The following is a 17,732-nucleotide window of genomic DNA, read 5'->3' as shown; positions in this document are numbered from 1 at the left end:
AAAAAAATATTGTTTTCATTTAAAAGATCAAGCATCGGCCAGAAAATGGAAAAAAATGTCATTAATAAGCAGAAAGAAACGGGAACGCGGTAATGACGTCACCGTAACACCGGCTTCCCATAAATTTTGCAACGTATGATATTCACTGTTACAGGTATGGTGACACTAAATGTAGACTTTTTCAAGTGAATAGGTTGTCCCGAATTCTTGTGACTAGTGAATAGTTTCTTTATGACAAATAAATGATGCATAGTATTTTTAGCTAAATCCGATTTCTTTGAGCTCGCTTTGAGGCTTTGCCTTATTTCATATTATTGAATATTGTTGAATAGGTTCATTAAATCAACACGACGCCATGTTGTTTTTAAAAACAAAAACTGCATTTAAATATTTTGTGTAAAAATACACAGTCCGCGGCTAAAAGAGACATTGACAAATGCCGGTAGTTAAGTAGAAGCATATTTAAAACTTTTCGGGTCAATCCGTCAGTTCGTTGAATAACCGGAAGCTTGCTTTGTTTACCAAAACACGCTGAAGGTCAGATTAAAAAACAACACGAAAAATCTAAACAACTGAGGAATATGCGTAAGTCCTTGGAAAATCAAGCTGCAGAATTAAATATCATAATGGATTCAATAGAAATAGCTAGGAAATATTGATCTAAGAGCTGCATAGCATAACAAAATGGATGGAAGTTGGAACACAACTGGCTGGAGTTGGAGTGGGAAAGCACTTCGACGAAAATGCTGGCATATTACGTAAGGTTGAGTTGATGTCTTGTGATAATTAACTAAGACAACAACCAACTAAATGTGCTGTCGCCAGTAAAATCTACCAGACAATAGTGAACCAATGGAAAAAAGTAGAGGAAACGCACAATATATCTGTAGCTACATGAATGGCAAGGCCTAGCAACCAAGCTGACAAAGGTAACATTATTTCTTTTGCAAATTTAATTATATAGCTAGCCTGTTCTAAATAGGATTGTCTAGCAGTTCATGACTCGTGTATGGCTTGAGTATTAGTATAATCCAGTAATTTTAAACGATGTAACTCATTGCAGACTTGGAGCGGTCTTCTGCGCATGCCCGAAAGTGATTATCAATTGTAGCGCACGGCAAAAATATGCATATTTTTGCATGTCCGCATGCATTTAGTGTACAATATGCATAAAATACTGACTAAAGGTTAGGGTTAGTATCACCATGGTTACAAAATATATACATTTAAGATATTTTCGTTCAAATTTAGTTAATCCGGTATGTACCGGAGTCTGTAATTTATACCGGCGCTCCAAGTCTGCATTGAGTCACAGTCAATTTTAAAGGCAGCAAAGGGAGAAAATTGAAGAATATATTTCAAGGGAGATAATTTATCTGGAAAAAAAGAAGTTCGGCACAGTGAGTGATATCGATTTATATCTCACTGCTATTTTCCAGTATTTCACCAATAAGCATAAAATAAATACGGATATTTAAAATGCTTTGGTATATCCCGTGATCTTAATAACTTTATACGACGACTTGTTTCATCTATGTCTATGATCATATTTCCAGGAATTTCTCTTTCATAAATAAAAAAGGATAAACAGAAAATCGTTACACCCATAACGGAACAAAACTATCGGCTAAAGAATCAGGATTACAAGCTTACAGATAACGGAAGCAAAGGCTTTGAGACCAGTTTGCGTCTCATGCAGCTACCAGTAATACATACGTAGTTGCAAAATAGATTTTACTAAGATCACATCTACTGAGCTGTTACTTGGAATGGCAATATGTTCATGCTGATGTCAAAGTCTTAAAGACAAACAAACGTCCTTGTAATATGATACTAAATTTTTTTTCTGCTTTCTTTCGTACGTAAAAGCATATTTCAGAATTCTTTATTCTTCGAATTACAAATAATGACATTTCCAACAAAACAATTCTTTAATACATATGCATCCTCAAATTCATACAAAAATCTATTAACATGTTCCTTTGTTTATATGTTTACATTTAACACAGTGATAATGTAAACAGTGAAGAGCATTCTAGCAGATATAACTACATTGCAAGACATGAATGTGTCTAGAAAAAAAAACGTTTATAGGAACGCTATAAACAGACTGCTACAGCGAACAAGGTTTTTCTTGAATATACTGTCGTAAGATTTTAAAATAAAATCACTGCATACAGCAAAATTCATATATATTTTATATATAGTCCGGGATGACAAATATTAATTACGTATTCTACGTATGTGATTTCGGCATTCTCCGGTTTTTACCGAAAGCAATATTCTCGTTGAGCTGTATTTTGTCCAAAGAATGCCGAAATAGCAAATAAGAATACGTATTGACACGAACATTGCCGATTTTCAACATGGGTCCACTATTTATCTGCTTACTGTTGCAGAGACAATGAACACGGATGCCCCCACATACTGCGCCATCTTCTAATTAGCTTTTTTTTTTAGTAAATACCATCTTCACATGTACGGACGTTCGGACGTGCATATGGATGCACGGACAGCAGCAACGCTACATGTCCCATCCCGCATAAATGTGGGGTCATAATAACGGTGTCTGATGTAGACTGTAACCTAGGAGGAAAAACCTACAAAAGCATGTTGCTAGAGTTAATCGTCATCGCTTGAATACCTCTTCCCTTGAGTAAATTGAACTCTGTTGTATTATGACACTGTTTATTTAAATTTAATGCTGTCAAAAATAACTCAAAAACATCCCTGATAAAAAGTTGACTTTTTGTGATTGCAGATGGAACAAGCGAAACCAAAAAGAGATTAAGTTCAGAACAGAAATTACACGCCGGTTACAGTAAATATGCAAGTAACTTTACAGCAACACTTAAGTATTGTTTATAATTGTGAGGCAAGGAGCAAAGATCGCGTATTCGTTATATACATTCCAACCAGATAGATCACTGATTAATTAGTTCCGCTTTCAGGTAAACAAATGAAACAGAAAAAGTTTGTTTTATCAAATCAATTTTTTACGACAATCGCAATAAGACTGAATGTGGTGTCGTGAAAACATGTGAAAAATTATCAAATCAATAAGATGACTATGAGATTCTAATTATCTTACCTTGTCCGACATTAAAATAAAATACATAAAAGGAAAGCAAAATCATGACAAGTACATACCAATGTCGTCAAAGTAAGAAATTAACTTAGTATGTCAGTATTTCAACAATTAAAAGGCATTTTTCATCATTATTCCACCCGAGTATCCCTTTAAAACTGAGTCTACTCCACTGAAAGCGAAGCAGCCTGATGCTTAGCTGTTTGATTACTCATAGAGAATTTTCGTATGCTAGAGTGCCTATATTTATAGACTCTGTAACATGCTTTATTGGCACTGTTTCTTGACGTATCGTTCTCTAATCAAATGTCAGAGAAATCGTTGGACATCAACGAACCGTTGAGTGCAAATATAAGAAAGGTTTTGAATATTTTTGAAAAATGTTTTAAGGCATAAACTTTTGAAATTCTTTTAATATATAAACAGCCAGATGAGGAGCGAGGGTTCATTAATTCCGAACTCATTAAATATTAACCAATGTTATTCTTAAAATGTCTGCAGCTGGCATATTTTCAACCATCTTGCTTTATCGGCTATTAATTTCATGCATTAGAAATAAAATAAATATTTGACATTAATTAGCCTCCAATTAAATTCTAAAAAAAGTCATTCCTGGTCGTAGATTAAGATAAACAGAATAATGCAGCAGGAATTTAGAAATCATATGGCTTGCTCGTAGCCGAGTCAAACAGTAAAATTTGGAAATGCTTGAATTTAATGTAACCGGATCTACTTTTAGAAATAATTCGTTGAATTGATTTTAGCATATTGAAGGGTGAACTAAAACACAATTATGACAATAAAATTACTTTAAACTTATTTAATTTAAGTTTTAAATCAAAGGGTCATACATTTACAAATACTGAAGTAGTATTTATTGTATGTGCTAGCGGTTTGTAAAACAGAGATGAAGTTACTGGATTCTCTTTTCAGTGCAAATAAGAAAAATAGGAGGGACAGAAAAATTAATATAGCTCTATCGACATTTCATCGATACGCTCAGCCCTAGTTTAGGGAAAATTCTAGACATGATGTCATACGAGGAAGTACGCAGTCGTGCCCCTGTATAATTTGCTTTCATGACCTCCAAATATTACGTTTTACATCAAATGCCTTAATTACAAATAGCATTAACAATGCATACATAATGTTTTATTTTTATATATTATGATATAAATGTTGTTTTTTTTGGCATTCATAATCGGCAGGTAGCATATATACAAACACATTATTTCAATTTTTGTGCCCAAAATATAACTCACAGACCGACCTCGCAATTTCTAGGTTCAAAAACGATCCATGATAAGATGAAAAATATATTTCTTGACCGACCCTTATTTTTTATAATGTGGACTCTTTGACCGACCCTCAGTAAACTCATTTTGCAGGAATACCGGAAATAACATACAAAACACACATTTGACAGAAAAAAAAGATGGCGGATAATAGTTTTTAATTATTTCAATCAGAACTTATCAAGTGAAATGAAGATTTAATCACGTAGGTATCTTAATAGAATCACCTGTCTTGAAATGAGCACGCGCTTAAGATGATATAATGGAACTATCTGCACGTGTATGTAGTAAAATAATGTAACTGTTTCCAAGGGAATGTAATTAACATTAGTTTTTCATATGAATCTATTCATATGACTTATAGTAAGATATGTCTATGATATCCCAGTGAATTTGTACTGGGTCACTCGGTATGATGAGAAAAGCAGTGGTAATGACGCGCTTCAATACTTAATGTAAAGTTCTTCTCGTCTTGGAAACTCAGATCGAACCGACATCTGAGATAATTTTTTATCTTTATTTTATTCTGACAAAAAGAAGAAATTATATGGTCAACGGACGCATATTTACAAGTGACAGAATTTACAAAGAGATGATTAAAGAAGTCCTAGTCAGACTCTGATAATCAGGTTATAGCTGCGTAGCTTGCCAATAGTTTGCGAGGGTCCATCAACCCCCACCCCTCCTCACAGAAGACAAAATATAGGATAAAACATAAAAATTTTCTCAAACATATATACAGAAAACACATTAAAACATATATTTCTACACATTACAAAATGCATGAATTATAAGTTCGATTAATGGTGAGGGGATTGTTGCTGTCGTATTCAAAGTTTTTTAAAAATTGTTTTCACGAGGAATTTGTACCTTTAGTAAATTTAGTTGTTAGCCAATGTATACGAACTATTTTAAAATCTGTGCTTTAATTGTCTTAAAAATACAATTTTGGGTGTTTTTATTTATTTTTTTTTTTTGAGGTGGGGGGGGGGGGGTGTAAACGAAATTTCTTATTTCAGCTTGTAACAAAACACGATATAAATAAAATCAAGGTAAACGGGCTTTTAGTAATCTTTATTCTTAAAAAGGGTTTGGTTTACATCGTGAACGATTGTAATGCATTTATAGACATTGAAGATACGATCTTGTAACCATAATGATATAATCTAGTAACTGTAAAAATACAATATTCGTAACGATAAGATCTAGTTGTGTTAGCATTTTGTCTGAGCACTTGCAAGCCTTGAAGCGGTTGATTACAAATCTTAAAGCAATAACAGTCGGTAAATAAATACTTGCAATACCTTATTTTAGTTTTTTGTCAATAAATAAAAAAATCAAACTAATTCCCACAACTTGAAAAATACTTTTTGAAACATCACACCATGTATGTTTTAAACTAGAATAAAGAAGAAAAAATGCACTATGATCTAAAGTTACTGTGCATTAAAGAAAATGCACACATGCAGATATTTCATTTTCAGTACCAATGTGTTATTTAAAGGGCAATTAAGTGATGATGAGGTACAGGGAAATTAGACTAATTTATTTAACATTTCAAGTTATAAATTAACAAGATGCTAGTAATCAAATTATCTTAAAGTGTACTATTTTAAAAGAATTTTGCAATAAAAATAAATGTAGAGAAAAACTTTATTTATATCGTAAACGTATGAACCATACGTACAACTTGCAAAGAGAAGAATCATAATTATAGTTTAATAACTTCCTTACTACATTCATTTGCATAGATTTCATTACTTACATGCTTTGCATGGATCCATATAGTGGTCATTTGAGCTTTTATGCGGATAAGTTCCATACTTTGGTGCATTTTCAATTAATCCAACAGAAGCGCGTTTAATATCACAATTAATAAATGATATTCCAAAACCTTGCAAAAATATATATATTCCTATCAGTAACTCCATGTTTATCCGAACAAAAAAGTGACGCTGTTACTACATTTATCTTAATTTACAATAAAAATCTGGTTTCTCCTTTAATCCGTTCTCACTGTCTGGTAAAATTGACGGAATAAAGAAAGTTGTTTGAAGTTAAACCTTAAAAAAATAAGCTCTTACAATAACACTAACAATTTACAAACTGAAAGTAGGGTATAAATATCGCTCCTTTTTAAACTTCAAGAACCTAGCGTAATTGATAAAAGCAAGTCTTGTCGGTTGATTATATAGTGACCGAGAGCCGTGTTTCATAATACCGGTTCTACACGCACATGGTGAACGAGTATAAAAATCATAGCAGATAAGTTGCCGCGACGTGACCCGCTGACTATAATGAAGTTATTGATTATTTACCGTGAGCACAGGTGAATCAGACACCTATGTTGTCGCGCGGGTAAAATATATCGATAGACACGCGGGGTACCTCACGTGGTAAAATGTTTGAGAATAGGGAGTATAAATCTAATAAAGACATACGCTGAATTTAAAATCCGTCGAACCATTGGGTTCATGTGTGATAAAAGAATAACTATAACACACTGGGTATACGCGCGTATATATATGCCAAAAATTTAATCCTGCGACCTACGGGGATGTTTTCAATATCAGATCAAATGCCGGCATTTGGAATTCATTGAATCAGTGGGCTGTCGTTTACGCATACCAGAGTTCCGTTGGTACGCAGGTTCGTCTTTGGACTATGTTGAACCTCTTATTGATCAGAATGTATGGTTGTTAAGAGATTTACCGACATTAAAGACAGCGTAGGGCGTGCGTCAATTTTAGGAATCTTCAAACCAATGACTTGCCTGTGTTAGTCCATCGACTGCCGTGTGGATGAAAGTACAGGTTTATGATCTCGGGACCAGTATTGATTATTGAACTTTTATTGTAGTTTCGCAATCTACATTTGATGAGTGGTCTTGATATATTGTTCTATTTTTGCGATCCACATCTTAAAGAAAGTGGCAGTTTTATGTTTGTTAAAGACAATCGTAGGGTCCGATACAGGCCAACCAATGAAACAAATGATTTGTGATTTGATTTAGAAAAATGGTGGTTATGACACCCATCAAAATAGCAAAAGGCAGACCAATGGCTATTCGTTTGATTTCAGGAAAACAAAATATTAATTGAATGATAAAGCAGCGGGATTTAAAAAACTTCCCCCTTGCACATCCTGGCTGGTGAGGAATCTTAGTTGCGAAAACAAGGGAAAAAAACACACACAGAGGAATACAAATTCCAGTATTTCTGCAATAAAAAATAATGTTAGGGTATCTATTTTGATTATGCCATTGTCTGGAATTCCTATTAATCTATATTGAATGGCATTATACCATATTATGTCAGAGGCTTGTTTGAAAAAAGTTCATTTTCATCAGACGAATACTTAATTCTTACTTTCAAATGTGAGGGAGGTTTTATGAAATGTGTACGTGCAGAACATGTTTTTCTTTGAAAAAAAAAACAACACGTAAAATGCTTTTCATGACCCCGTTCAATGCTCCGATCCTAACTGCGTTTTAAAATCCGCTATACTACCGAATTCGGTCCTCTTACATAATCTTCTTTCCATCCCATTGTTTCACAACGACTTGCGCAGGAGAGCACAATACGAACAGGCATTCGGGATAGATCGACCAATACAAGATGCATACTTGCACATCTAGGTGTGTCTAATCAAAATAACAGAATAACATTCAAAACAAATAAACATATAAATTAAATCAACAAAGTTTTACACATAAACGCTATGACGTCTCATAAAAAGTATCAAACGTATTAAACAGGTGTTGATATTACGATTTCCTATCATAGAATAGCAATATTTTGAATGATATCCGCTTAACTGACTATTTAGATGCTACTGAAATTCAGAATGTTGGTGCATTAGGTATAACTGTAAAAAGTTTTAACTTTGAGCACTACCTTACGTACCGGATTGAGTACAAGTTTTGACAAGATGCGCTTCCTAAACCTACAACGAAAAGTTTTGCAAAATTTAACCACGTGTTGATGCTAACGAAGATGTTGTATGTGGATCAAGTTTTGTCTATGTGCGTGACTTTACCCACGCACTGTAAGGGGATTAAATTTTGACTTAGTGCGTTACCTCACCCACGTGCCATATGTGAATCAAAATTTTGACAAAGTGACTACATGCCTTTTGTAACCAACTTGCCGCCTTAGGATCTACCATCTGGATATTTGCCACTTACGGCAACTACCCGGTATTAATAATCTCAATTTAGAAAACTCACATTATTTATTTAGTGCATTTCATTACACCAAATCATTTCTAAGAATACTAATTGAAAATAAGTTTGAATTTTATATCTTTCCTTTTTGTTTCGAACACATTTAAACAAAATTTACAACTGCAATAAACTGTGTCTTGGTAGCACATTTTACACAATTAAAACTTTATTACATGTAAATATAATGATGCTGCTTATGATATAGTCTTACCAGGTAGTTTATATCAAGGTATTTTTATATAGTTTGCACTCATAAATAGCATCACCTCTCAGCGTGAATCTAATAATGGAATCTGCAGGATAACTTCTAGCTGGTTATTGCACTAAGAAACCATTGAAAGAAAGGAGTTTGTACGTTGTGATGGAATCAAAAGAGAAAAATCGCGTACATCAAGTTTATCATGTGGAGCGATCTATCAAGCAGTTTTTCTACATTTATGTTAACATGGTTGTTTTTGTCTGTTGAACAAATATATATTATCATTTTTCTGTTTTAACTTTTGCATGTCTGTTGAATTTGCTGCAGTGGCCCCCAGGCTTTATCAGAGAAGAAAGACTTACGGTTCAACAACCAGTGCGTGTTCAAGGAAATAAGGCGTACCTTGATTGAGTCGCCATTATTTCGAACTAATGCAAGCCGCTAACTCAAGTTTTAATGTAAATGGACTTTACCCATTTCGGACTGGACCAGGAAGTGGCGACAGTGAATTAGCTAAAGGAGATGATTTTTCTTTCTGCGGCATGTATATTTTAGTCTAACAATTACACTTCCAGGCAACAAACTCCTGTTTTAAACATTAAAGTTGGACTCATACGGGGCTTTGATTTTGAATAAGATGGAACCTATGAGCTAAGTTCTAAACGTTTACGTCCAACGTATTTATCGCGACAATGGAAGTCTTGGACACACTGGACGAAGTACTTTTCGAGCACGAGTTGAAGATCCACAGGAGTCGCGACAAGACACAAGCGTTTATTATTTCAGCTAAGGAATCGATAGTGCTTTGCCCAGCTCGCAGGAGAGAACTTAAAATAAATCTTATCTGAAAGCCTGGCTCTCTTGAGTTTTCGGAATCGCTAGAAAACAGTTCTAAACATCTTCATAATTATCGTCAAATGCGCAAGTCTATCCGACTGCATCATTAGTGCGTTACTTGTTACTTTTAGTAAAAAAAATACATGACTGGGCGGACTATCCTAGTTCATTCGTTAAATCTCAGAACAGTAACCATATTTCCTTGTGTGCATTTTTGAATGAAAGATAACCCTTGATATTATTTCACATTTTGAAACGCGTGTATGTGCGCGTATCTACGAGTCTAGTGATCGTGAGTTCGATCCCCTGCGTATGCTTTCCATGACGATTTGATTAAAGGCATTATTACTGAAATCATTTGTTCTTCGCATTTCATTCATTACGGAGATGTTGGTAACTTGATATTACTGGTACAGGAACCAGGAGCACTCGTTATGTTAACTGTCCACTGTTACGTAACTGAAATACTGTTGTATCAAAAACACATAAACAATAAAGTTTCCGGTCTCTTACAGATAAGACTCATGTCCGAACTAGCCCGACGTGCTCTTTAGTAGCTAGAGATCAAACTTGAACAACACTGAATTATCTTTTCCTTGGTTTATTTTCAAGGTTTTTTAATCGTGTTTAATTTCATTTTTGCTGTTGCTTACAATACGAAATGATGGCATATTTAGAAGGAAATTATGGAAAGGGTGCTTGAGTGTTGGAGGATTCACATTTGCCAACGGTAAAGATGCAGAGAGTGTCCAGTATCTTAATAGGATTTCATTCTAACATAACGCTACATTCAAACGGTTTATTTATAGAACAGAAATCGTATTAAATCTAGCAAACCATTTATGAGTATTTACTGAATTTTGCAGTAACCCGTAACGAGACCTCTGTCAGACTAATACACTCATATCTCTCCGTATATTTGTCTCCAAGGAAAACATTTCGGTACTATCGCTCCATCGGGATGTCAATAAATGTGAAAATAAAGTTTAATGAAACATCTTCAATACTGCTGGCAATTACGGACAATTACTGACAATTGCTGGCAATCGATGACAATTATCGCCCTGAACGTATGCCGTTGGTACTTATCTCTTACTTACATATGGCCAGATGGGCTATAAACGCTGGTGATAATAGGAAGTCAGTATAATGGAAAGGCGTCTGTGTATTAACACTTATTGTTTTAACTCACTACAACCTTATAAATTCGGTTGCTAAAGAATCAAGCGATGACCGTTTGGTAGAAATCATAACTAAACTTCTCCTTCCTAGTTCCATAGAAGAATGTGGAAATACTGGTATGTTTCTTTAAAAGTTATGTCTTTTAAGAGGAATTGTACCATTATTTATATAATTATGATAATAACTATGTGAGAATTAGATATAAATAAGGAACGATTAAAGCAATGTCTATTCTATTATTTTGTCTTAGATGGACACCGATGGATAATTGATAAAATTAAAATGTTTAAAATATATTTGTGTATATGTCTTGTTTTCGCTGAAAAGTATAAAAGGTACCAATAATTTGTTCATATAGGTTATTTCTATATATGTAAATACCATATGCATGCCAGATGTGCCCTTGTCAGTTATGTTTTATATTTTTCTTGATTTTTCTGACCGTATATGTAGGGTACCACAGAGGGTTTTGTATATCTGTAAATTCCAAATGCATGCAAGGTGTGCACTTGTCAGTTATGTTTTCAAAGGTCCGTCAAAAAAGAAGACAAAACTTCTAACAATTTATGGAATATAACTGTGTCATGACCTTATTGTAAACGATCTCATGAAACAAAATACTGGCTACAGACATTGTCATTCAAATAAAGGATCTGAAATGTTATCTGAAAAATTCTTCTGTCAAAATAACAAGGTCTAATTAAGTCTTAACAATCGCTGCATGCCACATTTGAATATTCTCGCATGTTATCGCAAATAAAATTGTTCCGACTGTTCCGATGTTGACGTGTGTACTTCATTTCACGCTTTCGGAAATCCGAATGAAACCGTTCTGTTCTGATGAGCAATTTGATTTGTTAACTGATCATATATCTGTCTAAGACCCTGGTATTGACGGTCAAAGCATTCGCATCGTTGAAAATCATGAAGCAAAACTTGTAAATGATCGTTTATACTGTCACAATTCAAAATAAAGAACGAACCAAAGAGTTAAATAACTATTCTGACCATACGTTAATGAAGGCTAAATATAACTCTATTCGCAAACCACTATAGTTCTTTAATTTCCTTCGTGGTTTAGTAGTCCAGAGACATATTTGAAAACTGCAGTAAAAAGAGCAGTTGCTAACAATAATTACCTTTGTTAAAAAGATTAAATTGTAAGTTGAAGCCGAAAGTGCAGAAAATGGTTGAAGAAACTGAAAACCGCACGTGTCATTATGGACAGCGGTATGTGTATTGAAATTATCAAAAGTAAAACGAATAAGGTGATGACTCGCTTCTCTAGTCATGAAGTCTGACAAAATGTCTTGCATGTAACCGCAGCAAAATCTCTCTTACCGAGGTATCTAAAAATTCAGAATTCAGAAATGTTTTGAAAAAAGTACTTGGCATTTATGACTGATTAAAGACTTTCGAGATGATTTCTTTTTCATTTTTAAAGATCTTGCTCAATTACAAAACTTTCGTTTGATTTTCCGTTGGGCACGACGAAAAAGTAAACCACAACATCTGTAAGAACAACACTGACCTTAACTTTTTTATATCAAACTTAACACTGGCTATACCAAATACTCTTTATAACGCACATTCAAAAACCTCCAAACGAAAGTAACAACAACAGCTTTCTAGCATAACATAGGTGGGAAATAGACGTATTACTTCCATCAGTCCTTTAGATAGTGAACATTTGGCATACCTAGGTATTGAAGGGCGGGGTCCTATCATGATGGCATTTCCGGCATATTTATTTTTAATATACTACTAGTAGTTGAATTTCATCAAGTTGTCAAACATTAGGCCAACTGGCAACAAGATTTTACGACCTATGGATTGCGGATCCGAGACTCGAGCTCTTGAGAGATCTTAAGTTGTTGGAGTTTACACTTAACTTTTATTTCATAGGAAAGTGTATAACAATAAATATCATATAACGGAAGGGCAGAGTAGGATGGTAGTGTGCGCAGTTGAGAAGGGATGCGGTGCAGATTACTAACCAAAACTGTCGCGGCTTCGAATTCTTTACTAAAGTTACTAAGACATAACTACCGTAGAAAGTATGAAGAGTAGTTAACGGAAGTTCAACAATTGTTGTTAATAAATAAAGAGTTGACAATATCCATTTCAACGCTTTGGAATTTTGAAAATGAAGCTTTTTTTACATTAGCTTTAAACCAGATGCAGTCACCTAGTAATGACATCGACCTGTGGTAAACTTTGATGGAAGATTTTCTACCACCGTGTGAATGCCTTCAAATTATGCGAAGACCATATCTTTATTTGTGATTTATCTTTTCGTAAGTTTTTCATCTAACTTTGTTGTTTCAATCAAGTAAGATTTGATGACGATGTAAATTGTTTCATACAATTAGCAAAATTTATCGGTATCGGTTCAGAGATTTAGAATATTTCCTCTTTTGAACTGAACTGTTTAAAGGTAGAAATGCGATACAACATGGCTTGTATTATGCAATAAACAAGGGTGTACGGTGTCAGACAGGTAATTCAGGTTTGTAAGAGGCAAGATAGGTTTGAGGTTGTTGACATAAAGAGAAAATTAGTTTTGCCATGCATGGCCATCAATAAAGGATTTGACTAACATTCTGTCGTTCCCTCAACATTGTGCCCTTCTCCTTTGTGCTGCTCTCGAATATTACACATGCTTATCTGAGGATCTGTTGTTGCCTTCTATTTCGGAGACTGCGGGTTCAAATCCCGATGTAAGAGAACTTTTATATAGACATAAGACCAGAGTCTTGATGTGTTTCTTTTGTTCTTTTTGTCTTTGTTTAACTTTTTCTATTTTTCGATATCTATGTCTGTCGTTTAAACATAATTATATAATAATGCTGCTGTAGGAACGCGACTTTTCCTGTTGGATCGTTGCTTGTTTTAGTTCTTTTTATCTTAGGAGCAAGTCTTGTTAGAAATAAACAAATGTTCATTTGGTAAAACTGCTAACAATCGATAGAAATAACTAATAAACCAAGTATTTCGCTTTTAATATTTTAACGGATGCTGTGTCAAACTCAAGTGCATATGTAATGGTTTATTTGCTTCTGTTATAGAGAAAAAATGTATTTTTGTAGACGTAAATGCATACATAATGGTATAGACTTACAAAACGCCATCAAACATAGACAATATTTATTATACGACCAAGCTCTGCCTCATTTTGTTAAGGAGGGGAAAAAACTTGTTAGGAACCGCAATGCAACTAGACCACACACAAAAGGAAAGGCAACACTCATTTTTCTCGTTCAATAATTTCAATTGCTTTACCGATTTGAAATAATAGATGCGTTTAATAACATGCAATATGATAAGGAGCTACCTAACCTGAATATATAACTGATGACATAATGATCAAAGGAAGTATGCAACCTTTATGTTCCTCTCATACATTTTAACATTGGTAGAGCGATAAAATAAACTCATGATATATTTCATACTACCCGCTATCGAAACCAAATTGCAGTTGAAGTGCATCTTTATTACGCCTTTTGTCGCCTAGTGTTACCTATAAATCATGAACAGGTGTAAAACGCATTGTCTTCGGTCTTAGTTTTTTGCTTTTCAATTTTTACACAGTAACTGAAAACAATTATGATGTTTACTGGTAATTTATCCGTTTTTTTTTCAACTTTTTTTTTCATTTTAAACGTAACGATGATATTTAATCTAAACCAGTCGTAATGGATGCAATACTGATAACAAATTCAGGCAATTCCTCATAACGAGGTCACATTTGAGTTTAAACCTTTTGTATTCCGCACTTGCTCTTGGTTCGTAGAACTTAGTCAGGCTCATGTACCGCGGTCATATTTAAGTTTTTATGCAGTGTCGGTAGAAGTTGGTGCAGTGATGCTTTAACATTATATGAAGTCTGAACTATATTTAAATGGAGAAATACTAAAATTGTTTAACTTAGATCAAAGACTTGATTTTTATCATTTACGAATGGATCGCGCTTTAATACTAAATAGTAAAATTGTTCCAGCAAAGATCTAGTTGTAAGAGAACAAAAACAGCTGATGCAGTCCTCAGCAACTGTAATTTCAAACTTATTTTATATAAAAGGGAGCTAATTTGTAAATCAGTGAAATGTCCTAGTGTGTTTTAGTGAAATGTTATGTTTTTCTTCTAGTCTGACAATTGACTTTCTTCATATTACAACGGAAACCTGCATATATCATACATCAGCCAGGTAAATTATTGACAGTTTTCAATTTCAAAATAACAGGCGATAACTCTAACAATGAATAAGATTTCAACTTGTAAATGATACGAATGAGGACGTTAAGCACTGATATGATATTATACATACAGACAAACCGAATATTTGAAACTGAAAACGGACCATTTAGGAAGTTTGTTTAGTGTATGTATATAATGTGATCACTGGCATACAGACAGATATAAACGCCAGACTCCCATAACCAAAATTTACTCTAACTGGAACTGACACGAACCCTATCAGTTAATGCTGTTAACAGAATTCAATCATTATCATCTGGTATATGCTTGGTCTATATAATTTCTACACGCACAGTTTTGACAGTGACTGGAGAAATCAGTGTATTCCTGAGGGAGTTGGAAAGACTCGCAGAATTCAATAAATGATAATTGGAAGGGACAGTAAAATAATGAAACAGCACGTAGTTGTGGTGGTTATGAACGGATATGCCAATATCAAGACATGTGAAAAAATAAATGGAAACAGTGAAAGATATGAGGTTCGAACAATAAGGATCAATGTTTGCAAAAATGTGGAATATTAAATACCAAAAGTAGTTTCTTTTAGTGACGAACAGAAAAGCATGTCTACAGATATACAGTACAATATAAAACCGTTCAAGCATCTATAAAAAAAACCCATAAGAAATCATATATCTGTTTCGTTTCAGTTATCTTCAGTTATACTTCATTAGTATGAAATAAATTCCTTCTACTTACTACTTCTATTTTTCATTTTATTTGCCCTGTGTGACTAACTTAGTAGAGATAAATATCAATGAATCACGTTATGAAAATCGCTTTCAATCGTGTTTTTTTTTAGATATCAGGAAATTATTGCTATATATTTCTGAAGAAAGCTTTGAAACTTACTTATTGACAGATCATAAATTATGGAAACACATAAGAATTAGTTGTTTTTACTAATTTTTCCATTCAAAACTGAAAAGCTTTTGAAATCGGGCATCGGAGGTAAAGTGCGTTAATTATAAAACTTTATATCTAACGACCGTTTAGTATTTATTCCAGTCCGTGGTGTATTGGTTAAGACTGCAAGAAAATATTTATTGCCCGGTTTCGATTCCCGACTTGGGCTTGACATTTTTCTTTCCTTGATTTTGCATATTTAAGTTTTTAGAACCAAAAAATCATGTTATAATTATCACCAAACTTCAATCTTAAAGATTGATCATTTTTAGCCAAATTCTGAAGGTCAGTATCTTAAATATTTTTTTTAATAAATAAACCTGAAACATGATTTTCCTTTAAAACTGAAGGTTTTGACATATTATGAACATTATAACATGATAGTTTATTTCTATTTTAAAAAATTCCACATGGTGCTGTATGCATTTGACCTTGGTCATGCAGTTTAATTAGGAAATAGATTATGAAAATTCATGTACAAAAGTAAATAATTTCTTTATATTTTCAGATGACCTAGAATATCAAACTCTGCTTAATTAGAAAATACAAAATGCATAAGATATACAATAAGTTTTCATTTGCCACGCTTTTGAACTATAAACAACCACATCACAATGTATCACTATTGTGATGACCTGAACTCTACAGGGGCCAGGAATTTTACTGCTATAGTGACAAGGTTAATTGCTTTACAAGTAAGCAGGAGCCCTCGTAGTTTCAACTAGGAAAACTGGGAAAAAGAACATACTGTATAAGGCAACACTTCAACCTTACATACGGAGAAAGATCCTGCAAACTGCGCATGTACGTCACCATACTATATACACATTTTTGTCTAAAATGTAAAAATGTTGCAAAGTAATTAGACGAATTAAATACTCCTACAATAGTTCTACATAAATAACCTTTTGATACAAACATGTGTTAATAAGAGAAGATGCAGGTGCATGACCGTTTGAAACTTTAGAAATTATGTCGCTGTTTTATTGAGTGATGATAATTAAATTGCCGTTATGTTTATAATGCATCGTATTAATTGAAGCGCAGAAGCGTTAACAAGCATGCTCGTAGCAGACTCTGTTCTTATAGGAATAAATGCATGTCTACATAGTGAAGCTTTACATTGTATTAACTAAGGTAAGTACTTAATGAATATACTGTGATAGCATTTCTAAATGAGTAAAGGATGTCTTTCCGAATTCCTACAGCCATAAAAGAAAGAAATTAGTTTTAGGTCGAGAGTGCTTTAGATCAAACTCCGTTTTAAAAACATTTCTAAAACAGTTGTAAAAATTGACGATCTGAAAGCTTGCTATCTTTCCAGAAAATTCATATCTATAGAAGTCTTTCTTTGGCAGTGACAAGGCCAAGAACTGTGTTTAGAGGCCATATACTGTGTCCAGACTAAAGAACAGACCAAAAGACACCTGGGTTTATTTAACCACTTGGATCCGTGAGTCGATCAGCACTTTGTAATAATTTTACTTCTATGAGCATAGAAAAAAACAACAACACATTTTAAGTAAGTTTAAAGTGAATGTATATCTCATGCTGTTAGAATGATAATCCATAGGGACTAAAACTTACTTGCTTGCACAGAAAAAAAAGATGTTTAGGCTCCCCGAATGTTAGAAATAAGTGTTAGTAGATTCTTGCAAAAATGAAAATTAAAATTCATTAGATGTAAATCATGTTAAAGCTTTGGTCAAGGCCGTGATTTAAATAACTGTACTGATAAGCAGG

General features: G+C 33.7%; 1 protein-coding gene across 6 annotated transcripts in view; it reads right to left on the bottom strand.

The window, feature by feature from the left end:
* Positions 1-17,732, bottom strand: part of LOC123563836 (tolloid-like protein 1) — a 123,181-nt gene that overhangs the window by 50,427 nt on the left and 55,022 nt on the right. The window contains exon 1 of one of the 6 annotated variants that reach the window (XM_053536452.1): positions 6,149-6,609. The exons of the other annotated variants lie outside the window; for them this stretch is intronic. Coding sequence (XP_053392427.1) covers positions 6,149-6,314 — 166 coding nt within the window. The 5' untranslated portion in view covers positions 6,315-6,609. Of the gene's footprint in view, positions 1-6,148; positions 6,610-17,732 lie in introns of those variants that run through there. 6 annotated transcript variants of the gene reach the window in all.

The sequence above is a fragment of the Mercenaria mercenaria genome, chromosome 2 (assembly GCF_021730395.1).
Source record: "Mercenaria mercenaria strain notata chromosome 2, MADL_Memer_1, whole genome shotgun sequence".
NCBI lineage: Eukaryota > Metazoa > Mollusca > Bivalvia > Venerida > Veneridae > Mercenaria > Mercenaria mercenaria.
The sequence above is the reverse complement of the archived record's forward strand: the minus strand, read 5'-3'. Positions and strand labels throughout refer to the sequence as shown.